The sequence below is a fragment of the Theropithecus gelada genome, chromosome 3 (genome assembly GCF_003255815.1).
Source record: "Theropithecus gelada isolate Dixy chromosome 3, Tgel_1.0, whole genome shotgun sequence".
In the NCBI taxonomy this organism is placed as follows: Eukaryota; Metazoa; Chordata; class Mammalia; order Primates; family Cercopithecidae; genus Theropithecus; species Theropithecus gelada.
This window is the reverse complement of record NC_037670.1, coordinates 33,936,707-33,950,351: the sequence shown is the minus strand read 5'-3', so window position 1 is coordinate 33,950,351 and position 13,645 is coordinate 33,936,707. Positions and strand designations below refer to the sequence as shown.

The following is a 13,645-nucleotide window of genomic DNA, read 5'->3' as shown; positions in this document are numbered from 1 at the left end:
CTTGCAGAGTTCTAAATATAAACAATAAACATAAAACATAAACTAAGAAGATGGGGCTAAGGAATCAGAGAAATGTCTTAAGATAAAAAAGATTAATATACCTGAGGTACGCTGTGTTTTCCATACTTCCAAAACTTATTCTGTGATAAAAGAGACTTAAATTTCTCCTCCAGAGAATCAAGTTCATTATCAGGTAAAAGGCAAAGCAATTTCTTTAATGCCAATAAGGAACAAGTTACAACCCGGTAGAATTTAGCTTCTCTTTCTTCCTCTGGAACAGTTCTTGATATAAAACAAAATAAATATATTAAAAAATTTAGAATAAGCCAAACTATATATCTGGTAGTTCCATTTTAAAACATTTTATCATTAAGTATGTACCAAAGTTGCTTTATTTCTATCTTCTATTTCCCCTGTGCTAATGACCCTCAAAATGTAAACATACAAAGAAATTTAATTGGCCGGGCGCGGTGGCTCAAGCCTGTAATCCCAGCACTTTGGGAGGCCGAGACGGGCGGATCACGAGGTCAGGAGATCGAGACCATCCTGGCTAACATGGTGAAACCCCGTCTCTACTAAAAATACAAAAAAAACTAGCCGGGCGTGGTGGCGGGCGCCTGTAGTCCCAGCTACTCGGAGGCTGAGGCAGGAGAATGGCGTGAACCTGGGAGGCGGAGCTTGCAGTGAGCCGAGATCGCGCCACTGCACTCCAGCCTGGGTGACACAGCGCGAGACTCCGTCTCAAAAAAAAAAAAAAAAAAAAAAAGAAATTTAATCACATACTTTACTACTAATACAAAGTGAAAGCAGATGAAAAGCCAAGGCTTGCGGTAAGTGAGAAAGTATACTGTTCTTAGTAGCATGTACAAGGGTGATCCCAGGGAATGGACATCAAGCCATCTAAGACTATTTTCCCTCAAGGACTCTTAAAACTTTAAATAGAATATAAAAGTAAACAAAATACTTTACTACTCTTTCAACAGAACTATTTATATTCTTCAACTATGTTCAACCAGACCTTAAACTACTTCCTCTTACAACTGTCAAAAAGTAAATGCAGGAAACATATACAAATATCTCTTTCTAATACAACCAAATGTGTAGCTCCCAGATAATTCAAGTTAAATAGCAGGACAGCTTGCAAGTAAAAGCACTTAATACAGCATCTCACATATAGCATTATATTATTTTCATCTCTACATATATTATTCCTTCTTTTTAAAAATGTCACATTGGGCCGGGTCCAGTGGCTCATGCTTGTAATCCCAACACTTTGGGAGGCCAAGGCGGGCAAATCACTTGAGGTCACAAGTACGAGACTAGCCTGACCAACATGGTAAAACCCCGACTCTATGAAAAATACAAAAAAATTAGCGAGGTGCAGTGATGCATGCCTATAATCCCAGCTACTCGGGAGACTGAGGCATGAGAATCACTTGAACCCAGAAGATGGAGGTTGCAGTGAGCTGAGACTGAATCACTGCAATGCAGCCTGGGTGACAGGGTGAGACTCTGTCTCAAAAAAAAAGTCACATTGAAATCATCTGATTACTTATGAGTGAAATAAATCCTTAACATGAGTTACAATGAAATAAAACAACTTACTGCGGGTCACTGAGTGTATCGGGTGTTTCTTTTATAAGATGATCCTGCAGCACCTACAAAGGGGGTAAAATACCAAAGCCTTTGGTTTTATTGAATTGTCAATGGTGAACAGACAGAGCCTAGTTAAATAAAATCCATTTTAAAAATCCCCATAAACCTCATCTTACCTAAGAGAAGAATCAAATAGCAAAACTGAAAGGTATGAATTTTACCAATTTTTCTTTCCCTATCAATTCCCAAGGTTAGCTGCTGTTGGAATAAAAAGGATAGATATTTCTTCCCCACGCAACTATAAATACTCCTGACCACTTGTTCCTCCAATTATCTTGCACACAGCAATGAAGTGAATGTGAATCTGGGAGAGAAATTAGGCTCTGCTTTCCTCTCCCCTCTTTCTGTAAGCCTGCTTGCCCACAAAGAACGCCGTACATTGTGCGCTGCTCCATCACAGAGGAAGGTATGAGGTTTTCAAATGTGGAGAAGTCTGTTTCCTCCTGGGATGTAACGCAAGGGAGTCCACTGTTCCAGGAACTGCTTTATCAGCATAAATAAGTGCAGTAACAATAACTAACACTTACTGAGCTTTTGCATGTGCCAGGTATAGCTTTGAGCACATTTTAGGCATTAACTAAATTAATCCTCTTAACTCCATGAAGTACAAGTTAATTCCTGCTTTATAGATTACAAAATGAAGGCACAGAAACTTGCCCAAGGTCACACACCTAGTTGCTAGCTGATGGCAGAGTGGGACTAGAACTAACGGTGTGACCCAGAGCCCATGTCTTACAGACAGTATGATATACTATCTATAATGCTGACATTTTTATTTTCATTTGCCTAACTCCTCTCTAATACATGGGTTTGGAACTTGAGACAGTTCAACGCCAATAGCCATAATGAACTGTGACATAGCCAACTAAAGGGAAACTAAAATGGAAGAAATAACCCATATGTTGAACAATCAGTTATCCATCCATGACAAAGCCAAGAACAAATTTATTTTTTAAAGCCCATGAAGAGCCAAATTAGTTGTCTCAAAATTCATTTCCTAAAGCTCTTAGTGTCCAAACTCATGACACTTCACTCTTGTAACATTTATGACTTGGCATTTTAAATCAACCAATGATTCTTAAGTTACAGATGGGTTAGAGAACTCCATTTGAGCATATTATTAAAGCTACAAACCATCTCCCTAGAAAAATACACTTGGTACACCTGAGAAATGAAGAATGGAAAAACCTAAATGGAGTACTAGAATTAAGTAATGTGTCGGGAGGCTGGAAGTGGTGGTTCACGTCTGTAATCCCAGCACTTTGGGAGGCCGAGGCGGGTGGATCACGAGGTCAGGAGTTCGAGACCAGCCTGGCCAACGTAGTGAAACCCCGTCTCTACTAAAAATACAAAAATCAGTCGGGCATGGTGGTGGGCGCCTGTAATCCCAGCTACTCAGGAGGCTAAGGCAGGGCAGGAGAATCACTTGAATCCGGGAGGCAGAGGTTGCAGTGAGCCAAGATTGCACCATTGCACTCCAACCTGGGTAGCAGAGAGACTCCATCTCAAAAAAAAAAAAAAAAAAGTAACATGTTGGGGGATGCTGGGTGAAGAGATTAGATAGGTAAGCAGGGACCTGATCATGCAGAGCCTTGTATGTCAAGACAAGAAATCTGAACTTAAATTGTAATGGAGAGCCACAGGGAGGACGGCTAATTGAAAGAAAAAAGGAGAGCAGGGAGAGAGGGTCAGATGGACATGTTTAAGTAGGGTTATACACAGGGTGTTGTGGAAACATAGGAGTACTAAATAAGGGAATAAATGCAAGCAAAGATTTAAAAATTATCAATTCTCTCCTCACTCCTACTTCATCTGCTTTTATTTCTCAATGTAATTCTAACAACTTTGTTGTCTGGTTTTTCTAGTGCATATACCGGGAATAGCAAATGAAGGGGGAAGAAATGAAACACTACTAGAAACGGACACACTGAAAGCCACAAACAGGTATGGCTGATAACTTTTTATGAGAAAGTTATGGCAAAAGCATTGGCCCAGTGTGGAGAAACTTCATCTGATAATGGGAGTATAAATTTACTTGGCCTTGAAGGGCCATTTATCATTATCTATAAAAATTTTTAATGTTCTTATCCTTTGGCCCAACATATGCTTACTAGAAGTTTTAGTAAGTATTACTCCCACAAAGGTATGAAGAGATCTACTTAAAAATGTTTACTGAAGTAGCATTTGTTATGATAAAAATTGGAAAAAAAATCCAAATGTACTTTAATATAAAAAGAGTTAAATAAACTATAGTACATCCATGTATATTAATACCAGAGATCCAATAAAAAGACACTAAGGTAGATCTGTATATATATATTGATCATGGAAACACGAGAGAAAGTAATTTTAGATTTTTAGATATGTTATTTGTTTAGATTATATAAAACATGTCTACTTTTTAAAAATGTAATTAAGACTTCAAAATTAAAATGGAAAATTTAAATACTGTAGAAAGATCCAATCCAAAATGTTAATTTTGTTAAAGATCCAAAATGGTCAATTTTACTAAACAGAATTTTAAAACGGCAATCTTCAGTTGGAAATATTTATTTTATTTTATTTTATTTTATTTTCATTATTTTTTTTGAGATGGAGTCTCGCTCTGTCACCCAGGCTGGATGGAGTGCAGTGGCACGATCTTGGCTCACTACAAGCTCCGCCTCCTGGGTTCACACCATTCTCCTGCCTCAGCCTCCCAAGTAGCTGGGACTACAACCACCACGCCTGGCTAATTTTTTTGTATTTTTAGTAAAGACAGGGTTTCACCATGTTAACCAGGATGGTCTCAATCTCTTGACCTCGTGATCCTCCTGCCTCAGCCTCCCAAAGTGCTGGGATTACAGGCGTGAGCCACTGCGCTCAGCCTTCAGTTGGAAATATTATACTTACTCATTCCCCTACAATCCCAAGTAAAAAAGCTGTCATTATGCTTATAACCGTTAAATACTTAAAATAAAAAAAAAAAAAAGATTCAGAATAATTCCAGAACTTACACTTGTAATTTCATCCTTACAAAATGCTATGGCTTCAGGTTGCTTGCTTGGAGGAAAAGCCGCTTCAAATGCATCTTTTGCTGCAAACGCAGCCGGTGTATAAGTATCACATTGAGCCATTAGCCAATATCCCATTAAACTTTTTAAGTAGGGAGCCAACTGTTTCTTTACTTTAAGGATAAGTTTTTCAAAAGCTTGTTGTGTGGCTTCTCGGACCCGACGGTCATGATCCTATTAAAAATATAAATGTGATTTAAAATAGCTCTAGCCCATAAAAACAATCACAGACACTTCTGGATATGCTATAATGACCCATTACCAAGAATTCACCTATGCATTAAGCTAAACTGAAATCATTTTTTTAAATCAATAACTTCGAGGTTTTTAAATCAGAAACTATATAAAATAATTTATTAATTTTTCTTTCTCCCCTTCTCCCAATGAGACAGGATTGTATTCAAGACAGATTCAAAGTTGGGCCTTGAGGCCGAGCCTGGTGGTTCACGCCTATAATCCCAGTACTTTCGGTGGCCGAGGCAGGTGGATTATTTGCAATCAGGAGTTCAAGACCAGCCTGGCCAACATGGTGAAACCCTGTCCCTACTTAAAATACAAAAAATTAGCAGGGCATGGTGGCACACACCTGTAATCCCAGCTACTCAAGAGCCTGAGGCAGGAGAATCACTTGAACCCAGGAGACAAGGTTGCAGTGAACAGAGATCGCGCCACTGCACTCCAGCCTGAGTTACAGAATGAGACTCCATCTCAATTAAAAAAAAAAAAAAAGGTTGGGTCTTGAATAATTAAGCAACTCACTCTCATTCTTCTGCAGCAAATATACAAGGAATAAAATCATCATCAAAATTTATTAAAACTGGAAAGCACCAGGGTAATTCTCTAGTAACAATCTAATTTCTGAAAACAGACTTCCTAAATGTTCTTCTTAACCTGACACAATCCAATCTTTTTTTTTTTTTTAAAGATGTTGTATTTGCTCTATTGTCCAGGCTGGAGTGCAGTGGTTCAATCTTGGCTCACTGCAACCTCCGCCCCCAGGTTCAAGCGATTCTTCTGCCTCAGCCTCCCAAGTAGCTGGGATTACAGGCATCCACCACCACACTCGGCTAATTTTTGTATTTTTAGTAGAGACAGGGTTTCACCATGTTGGCCAGGCTGGTCTCGAACTCCTGACCTCAAGTGATCTGCCCATCTTAGCCTCCCAAAGTGCTGGGATTACACACATGAGCCACCATACCAGGCCCCAACCTCTTTTTTTATATCCACGCTCTTCTGAAGTGTTAACAATTCAATCTGCAAAACAATGCTGACATAACATTTAATAACCCTCACCAAAAAATCAACATTATAAATTTGAGAGTGTCCATGACTCCAGCCAAAAAATATACAACAGAAATAAACTAGCAAAGTTTTAATACTTACAAGTGAAATTTTGCAAAAAATTCTTGGCCAATATGGAAGAACTCCTTTCACAGTTTCTGTGTCTCTCTCTGTACACATGGTTCCAAATTCCTGCATAGCCTAAAAGTAAGTCATTATTAACATCATTAGGATTAACAACCATAATACTGGCTATTAATTATTCTGTTCCGGAAGCTTTGTCTATTTATGTAATAGGAGAATACACTATTTCTGTTTATGCCATATGAGACTAGTTTGAAGAGCTCCTTCACAGACTACTATGGTAGAAACTCTTCAGTTGTTTTTTAAGAAATAAAACATCTACAAACAAAAAAAACCTCATTTAAAGTTACAAGGTCAAAGTTACATTTCCTAACGGGAAAAATTATACAGCCAAAATTCTAAAGCAGTTTAAAAAAGTTCAGTGTAACAAACTAATTTACTACCTAGAAAATAAATATCAACTAAGTTTAAGACTGTGTGACAGAAAAAACTACAATTATAAAAGAACTTAGCAATTGTTCATTTTTCTTTACATAAAACATGCTAATGACTTTTGTTTTAGCAAAGGGATTTTCTTGATAATTTTTATGAAAACAAGAAAACTTGCTTTTAATTTTGTGGTGACATCTTTCTTTGAAAGCTTCCGCAGCACCATTCGGAAATCAGAATCTACAAGACTGTCAATTTCTTCAGCTCCTTGAATAGCAGGAACATAGCCTAGGTCACTCTGAGATGTTCCAAAACCAATAAATCCAGGCACTGTTCCCTGTTCTTTGGCAAGGAGTTCTGCAGCTCGGCCACTGTTTGACGGCTGATAAGAAAATTACGGAGGAAAAAAGTCAGAGTCCAGAAAGGGTTCAAAACTTAACTTTATAATTCCTTGGCTATTCCCATGGTCAGAATGAGCTTTTATTTTATTTTTTCCTAGCCTAAAATTTCATCTATTGCAAAATTCCCCAAAGATTAATGGTTTTGTTCCCAAGAATCCATCAATACTGATCCTAGAAATTATTCCGTTTCCTAAACATTAGAATGTTTTGTAAACCATAGATACAATCCATTAGTGGCTCATGATATCAATATAATGGACCGTGACAGAATTTTAAAGAAATTGACTAAAACTTTTAAAATCAGAATGTATCACATGTGGCAAAATTTTCATAAATGCTGCTTTATGAATTTTTTTATTTCCAACTTTCATATAAATAGTATGTATACACATATGTATACTATGTAAAGATATAAAATTAACTCATAAATAGAACCCATCCTTTCATTCACCCATTAATTGAACAAATATTTATTAAGCAATCACAATGGCCCAGGTCTAATGATAGCTGCCTCTAGACTGGGAGTTCCTTGAGGGTGGACACACTCATTTCCATATACTCCAAAGCCTAGCCTAACCTCTTTGGGCTAAAATTACATTATTACAACCATAAAAATCAATACAACGGTCAATCTATAATACAGACTCCTTTGTTTTCAATCACAGTCAGTGCTTTGTTTGACTGATACACAATATAGTAGTCTTCTACTAAAAGGAGGTTAGTTGATACAGAGAAAGAAAATATTTGAACTGCTGAAAGAAATTAACTTACTGTCAGCTAAACAGAAAATGCTTCAGTTTGACCACCAAGCTGACATCACAACCCATCTAAACTCATCTATTTCTTATTTCTCTATAAGGATGCTTGCCAATGGTTATCCAAATGTGTGATTCAAATTGCTCATACCAGCCAGGCAAGGTGGCTCATGCCTGTAATCCCAACACTTTGGAAGGCCAAGGCGGGTGGGATCACTTGAGCCCTGGAGTTCAAAACCAGCCTAGGCGATATGGCAAAACCCTGTCTCTACTAAAAACACAAAAATTAGCCAGGCGTGGTAGCGTGTGCCTGTAATCCCAGCACTCAGGAGGCTGAGTCATGAGAATCGCTTGAACCCGGAGACTGAGGTTGCAGTGAGCCAAGATCGTGCCACTGCACTCCACCAAGGGCAACAGAGCAAGACTCTGTCTCAAAAAAAAAAAAAGAGCTGGGCGCGGTGGCTCAAGCCTGTAATCCCAGCACTTTGGGAGGCCGAGATGGGCGGATCACGAGGTCAGGAGATCAAGACCATCCTGGCTAACACAGTGAAACCCCGTCTCTACTAAAAAAATACAAAAAACTAGCCGGGCGAGGTGGCGGGCGCCTGTAGTCCCAGCTACTCCGGAGGCTGAGGCAGGAGAATGGCGTAAACCCGGGAGGTGGAGCTTGCAGTGAGCTGAGATCCGGCCACTGCACTCCAGCCTGGGCAACAGAGCGAGACTCCGTCTCAAAAAAAAAAAAAAAAAAAAAAAATTGCTAATACCTAGCAAAAGTGTGTTTGGAAAACTCACTTGACAAGGAATAATCTGGTCTACTTCCTAAACTGAATTGAGTGAACAAGAAAGAAAATGATGGCCTGCATTACATTTTTTTTCAATCTGTAGCATTTAAGACTAATTCCAAAAAAGGTTCTCTATTTTTTATTTAAAGTGAAAGTAAGTTTACTAAGAAAATAGGTCAGGCATGGTAGTTCATGCCTGTAATCCCAGCACTTTGGGAGGCAGAGGAGGGTAGATCACCTGAGGTCAGGAGTTCAAGACCAGCCTGGCCAACATGGTGAAACCCCGTGTCTACTAAAAATACAATCAGGCGTAGTGGCACATGCCTTTAATCCCAGCTACTTGGGAGGCTGAGGCAGGAGAATTGGTTGAACCCGGGAGGCAGAGGTTGCAGTGAGTCGAGATCGCACCATTGCACTCCAGCCTCAGCAAAAAGAATGAAACTCCATTTAAAAAAAAAAGAAAAGAATAAAAGAATGGCTACTCCATAGGCAAAGCAGCTGTTCTCTATTTTTTCAGTTTATTAAAACGAATTAATTATTCAATTCACCTTTTTCAATATTGGTACATGAATAAAGAGTCACAAAGGAAGTAGTCAGTGAATTATAATTCTAAAAACTAAATATGATGACTCTAGGATATCAGAATTTTCTACAGTCTCATGTGTAAACAGTTTTATTACAAAACACAATAAAAAACTAATTATTGCTAAAATCTAAAGGAGTTGAGGCTGAAATAACAGAATTAAAAGTGATAACTAGGGGCAAAAGAGAAGGTATCAAATTTCCAGTCTCCAATTTAAGTAACTTGTTACTTTTAAATGCACTTTTTTAAATGTCTACTTTAAATTTAAAATATAGTTACTCTTATGATCTTTGTATGTTAAAAGCTACACCCATAGTTCAATAAAAATTAAGAAACAATTCTATTTATGGCACTTTTTTTTTTTTTTGGACTATGCCTACTTTTGTCTACATTCTTTCATGCCTACCTTCTGGAGGTATTTGTGGTGGCAATCCTGAGTCTACAGTTTAAAGACCAAACCAAGGAAGACTTACAAGATCTTTCACCATCTAACCTCAACTTTTCCCAGTCTTATCTCCTGCCGCTCTTTCCTTCCCTTGCCCCACTTCCTTCTCCCTTCTCCAAATTATGCTGTTATCATTCATGCCCTAGTACCAAATCAAATTCGAAGTTCTCTGAGGCAGGGCATGGTGGCTCATACCTGTAATCCCAGCACTTTGGGAGGCTGAGCAGACAGTTGGGCGGATCACTTCAGGCCAGGAGTTCGAGACCAGTCTAGCCAACATGGCAAAACCCTGTCTCTACTAAAAATACAAAAAATTAGCCGGGTGTGATGGTACACACCTGTAATCCCAGCTACTTGAGAGGCTGAGGCAAGAAAATTGCTTGAACCTGGGAAGTGGAGGTTGCAGTGATCCGAGACACTGTCTCAAAAAAAAAAAAGTTATCTATGTGATGGCCTTTCGCAATTCGATCTTTATATAATCTTTTCTCTCTACCTGAAAACTCTTCCTTTCTTTTCATTGCCTGACAAACTCCTACTCATCTTTCAAACTCATGTTTGCAACACTTGCCTTCCTCCAGTCTCTTCCATTCTCCCACATTCTTTCTTCTAATACCTGCATCATAATTCTTTAATATATTATAATATTTGCTTACATATGTGTCTGTATCATCAAACTAATAGTTCAAGAACAGCAGACATCTGTCTATTATCTCTGAACACCTGAAATCCAGTATCAAAGTCTTCTACTGAAGACTTTGCCACATTAAAGTTAACATTCCAACTCCACAACTTCCTGGCTACATGAGCTTAGGCAAGCTAATTTCTCTAAACCTCAGTTTCATCACACTTAAAATGAGATATGAGTAATTAATTCATTACTTGGATTGTTTTCATAATTAAGCATAAGTTTTTAAATCACCATCGTAATAACTGATTCCAGCAAGAATCAAAGGGTGCTCAAACCATTAGGTGAAAGTTTGTGGAAGAACAGGACATTTCACAGTTTCAAACTAACATATTATTTGTTATTGGCCAATGGAAAAAGATAACTTTATAACGGACAACACCTTAACCAAGTAATTAAACAAATACCACCAATAAGGGGACAAATGGGTACGAAGTGCCCCGGTGTGATGCACTGAGAAAGTCTCATCATCTATGAAGAATTCCTTCTAAAAATTGTTTAGCCTGAATCTAATCATAAGGAAACAACTAGATGAATCTGAATTAATCAAACAAATGGCCCAGGCTCTTCCAAATGTTGTTAAAAAAGACACTCCTCTCCCCGCTTAAACAGTACTGAGAAACTGTCCAGATCAAAGAAACCCAAATGGTAACTAAATGGAATGAGTGATCCTTGACTGGATCTCAAATGTTAAAATGGTTTATCTTTTTTAAAAAAAAGTACCAGCCTGGGCAACATGGCGAAACTGTCCCTACAAAAAATACAAAAATTAGCTAGCCATGATGGTCTGTGCCTGTAGTCCTAGCTACTGGAAAGGCTAAGCTACGAGGATCACTTGAACCCGAGAGGCGGAGATTGCAGTGAGCCCAGTTCACGCCTCTGCACTCCAGCCTGGGTAACACAGCGAGACTCCGTCCTGAAAAAAAAAAAAATTAGCCAGGAGTCATAGCTATTAAGGAGGCTGAGGTGGGAGGATCGATCTCTTGGGCCCAAGAAGTTGACACTGCAGTGGGCCGTGATCATACCACCGCACTCCAGGTTTGGAGACAGAGCGACCCTGTCTTACAAAAAAAAAAAAGAAAAGAAAAAAGAGAACATTATTGGGATAACTACAGAAGTCTAAATACAAGGCTGTATCCTGGATTACAGTATTACACAAAAGTCAAAGTTTCTGCATGCTATAACCATTATTATAATTGCTGCAGGCTAGAAAAATGGCATTGTTTTTAGAAGATACATGCTGATGTATTTAGGAGTTAAGAGTCCCGACTTCTGCAGCTAACTCTCATACAGTTCAGCAAAATACATAAATTAACAGAAAGAAAGCAAATGCAACCAAGTATTAGCAACTGGTGAATCTAGGTAGAGTATACGGGATGTCACTCTAACATTCTCGCAACTTTTCCTCGTAAGAACTTTTCAAATATAAAACATTGAGAAAATTTAAATAAAAAATATTAAATGAGGATGCAAGTAAAGTGCTTAGCACAGTAACACAATAGGTTGCTATAATTGCTAATACTGTTATTATCTTCCAAAACAGATTAAGTGACAGATCTAAGAAAATGTGACATTGAAATCACTAGAAATAACTATATCAGAAACAGGAAAAAAAGCATTCTCATAAAATTGGACTGTGCTATAATAAATCCAACACCATAAAAAAATACCATTACAAAACCCCTCATCGTGTAGTTTTACACGAATCCACTTTAAGGTCGTCTTTAAACAAGTACTTAGTGAGCGCCTATCAGGTGCCAGTCTCTGTTCTAGGCTCCGAGGATAAAAACATTTACTTTCAAAATACTTACATCTTAGTGAACTAAGACAATAAATGTCATAAATACAATGGAGTTTAAAACAAAGTAGGAAGAACAGGGAGTGCGGAAGGGCTGCAAGAGTAAAGTTTGGAGCCTCCTAACTGAAGAGCATTGGGAGCCGGCCAGGTAAGGTCAAGGCACAGTGAAGAGATCAGTGTGGCTGGATGAAGTAAGCCAAGAGGAGGGAGTTGAAGATGGGACTGCAGATGGAAAGGGGTAACAGGCAGTCCAGAAACCAAATATACCATCCTAAGAGCTTTAGCTTAGAAGAAGCCCAAAGGAGAGGCACAATCAGCGGTAACGTCCACAGTGGGTTCACTTTAACATCCTCCCAACTCTCCTTCTTCCTAGCGCCGCCCTCCCCCAACCAAGCCTCTACCTCGGCCAGATCACCTTCCAGTGAACCTGACACATTATCATTTCTTCATGAATATTGTGGGTGTGTGCTCGGATGGAGACAGCTCTGGCATGGTACATCTTTTCTCTCACGATTCCCCAATCTGCTCAGAGATAACCCAAACCACCCTCAGGGACGCACACACAACAGAGAGGTCACACTCGACACGCAAAAGCACGCCTCCCCACAGCGGCGCTCCACACACCCTCCAGCAACGCGGTGGGCGGTGCCAGCCGCCTCGAAGCGAGGCTCCCGGGTCGACCGAGCCACCCCCCACTCACCCTCAGGTTCCCTTTAGTTCGCTGCTTGTTCTTCCCGCCCATGGTCGCGGTTGCAGCTGTATTCTGAGCACTCAGACCCCGGTTGACTCGTCCGGGACACAACTTCCGGCCTCTGGCGCCGGAAGAGGACTCCCTGTAATAACTTCCCCCGGGCCCTTTTTCCGCCACCCACCCTGTCCATTTGCTGCCCCACTTCCGCTCCCGCCTCCCGCTGTGTCCCTGACCATCCGCCGCCGGAGACGTCACAGTTAAAGCCACGCCTTTCTGAGTGATGTCATTCCTGGCCAATAGCAAGCCAAGCATTGGACCGGTGGCGCCAAATCCTGTCTTCCCCGCTTCCAGAAGCTAGGTTTGTTCCTTGCTTAGCGGGTAGAAAACTGGCATGAACCACCAGAGGGGCAGTTCACATAAGGGTAGCAATAGAATGTTATGGTAGAGGCTGTGGGAAGATGGGAATGTGTTAGACTTCCAACATGATGCAATCATCAGTATCACCTGGGCGTTTGTTACAAAAGGCCAACTCGGGCCCCTTGGAACTCCTGAATCAGATCCTGAATTTTGACGGTATTCCCAAGTCTTGTTAAAATTTGATTACTGCTCTAGGCAATATTCTCTGTAAATCTACCCCCCGTCCCCTTTTATTCATATTGAAACTGTTATGTGCAGTTTAAAAGAGTATAATGTGGGAGTCTCTATTAAAATTTGAAATGTACGAATCCTGTGACCTAGTGATTGTACGACTCAGAATCGCACTAGAGAAACAAGTAAATGTATGCTGGTTATTGTTTCTTGTCCACGCAGTCACCCTTTTATACTCACTCCATGTTACTGGGGCGCTTCTGCTAGACTTCACCAACAGGGCGAACTAGAGGGAAACAAAGGCAAGAGGAAGAAGGGACTTGCTCCATTCTGTGAGCATCATGCCAGCAGCAGCTGCCTTTTACCGTGGCAGGAGCAATTGCTTTAGCCAGCAGGTGGTTTTAATCTCCATCC

General features: G+C 39.8%; 1 protein-coding gene across 1 annotated transcript in view; it reads right to left on the bottom strand.

The window, feature by feature from the left end:
- LTN1 (listerin E3 ubiquitin protein ligase 1) overlaps positions 1-12,833 on the bottom strand; it is a 64,229-nt gene extending 51,396 nt beyond the window's left edge. The window contains 7 exon segments of the mRNA XM_025381042.1: positions 102-282; positions 1,606-1,658; positions 4,653-4,883; positions 6,093-6,191; positions 6,682-6,885; positions 12,653-12,811; positions 12,813-12,833. Of these exon segments, the coding sequence (XP_025236827.1) occupies positions 102-282; positions 1,606-1,658; positions 4,653-4,883; positions 6,093-6,191; positions 6,682-6,885; positions 12,653-12,811; positions 12,813-12,833 (948 nt within the window).
- Between the last annotated feature and the right edge of the window lie 812 nt (positions 12,834-13,645).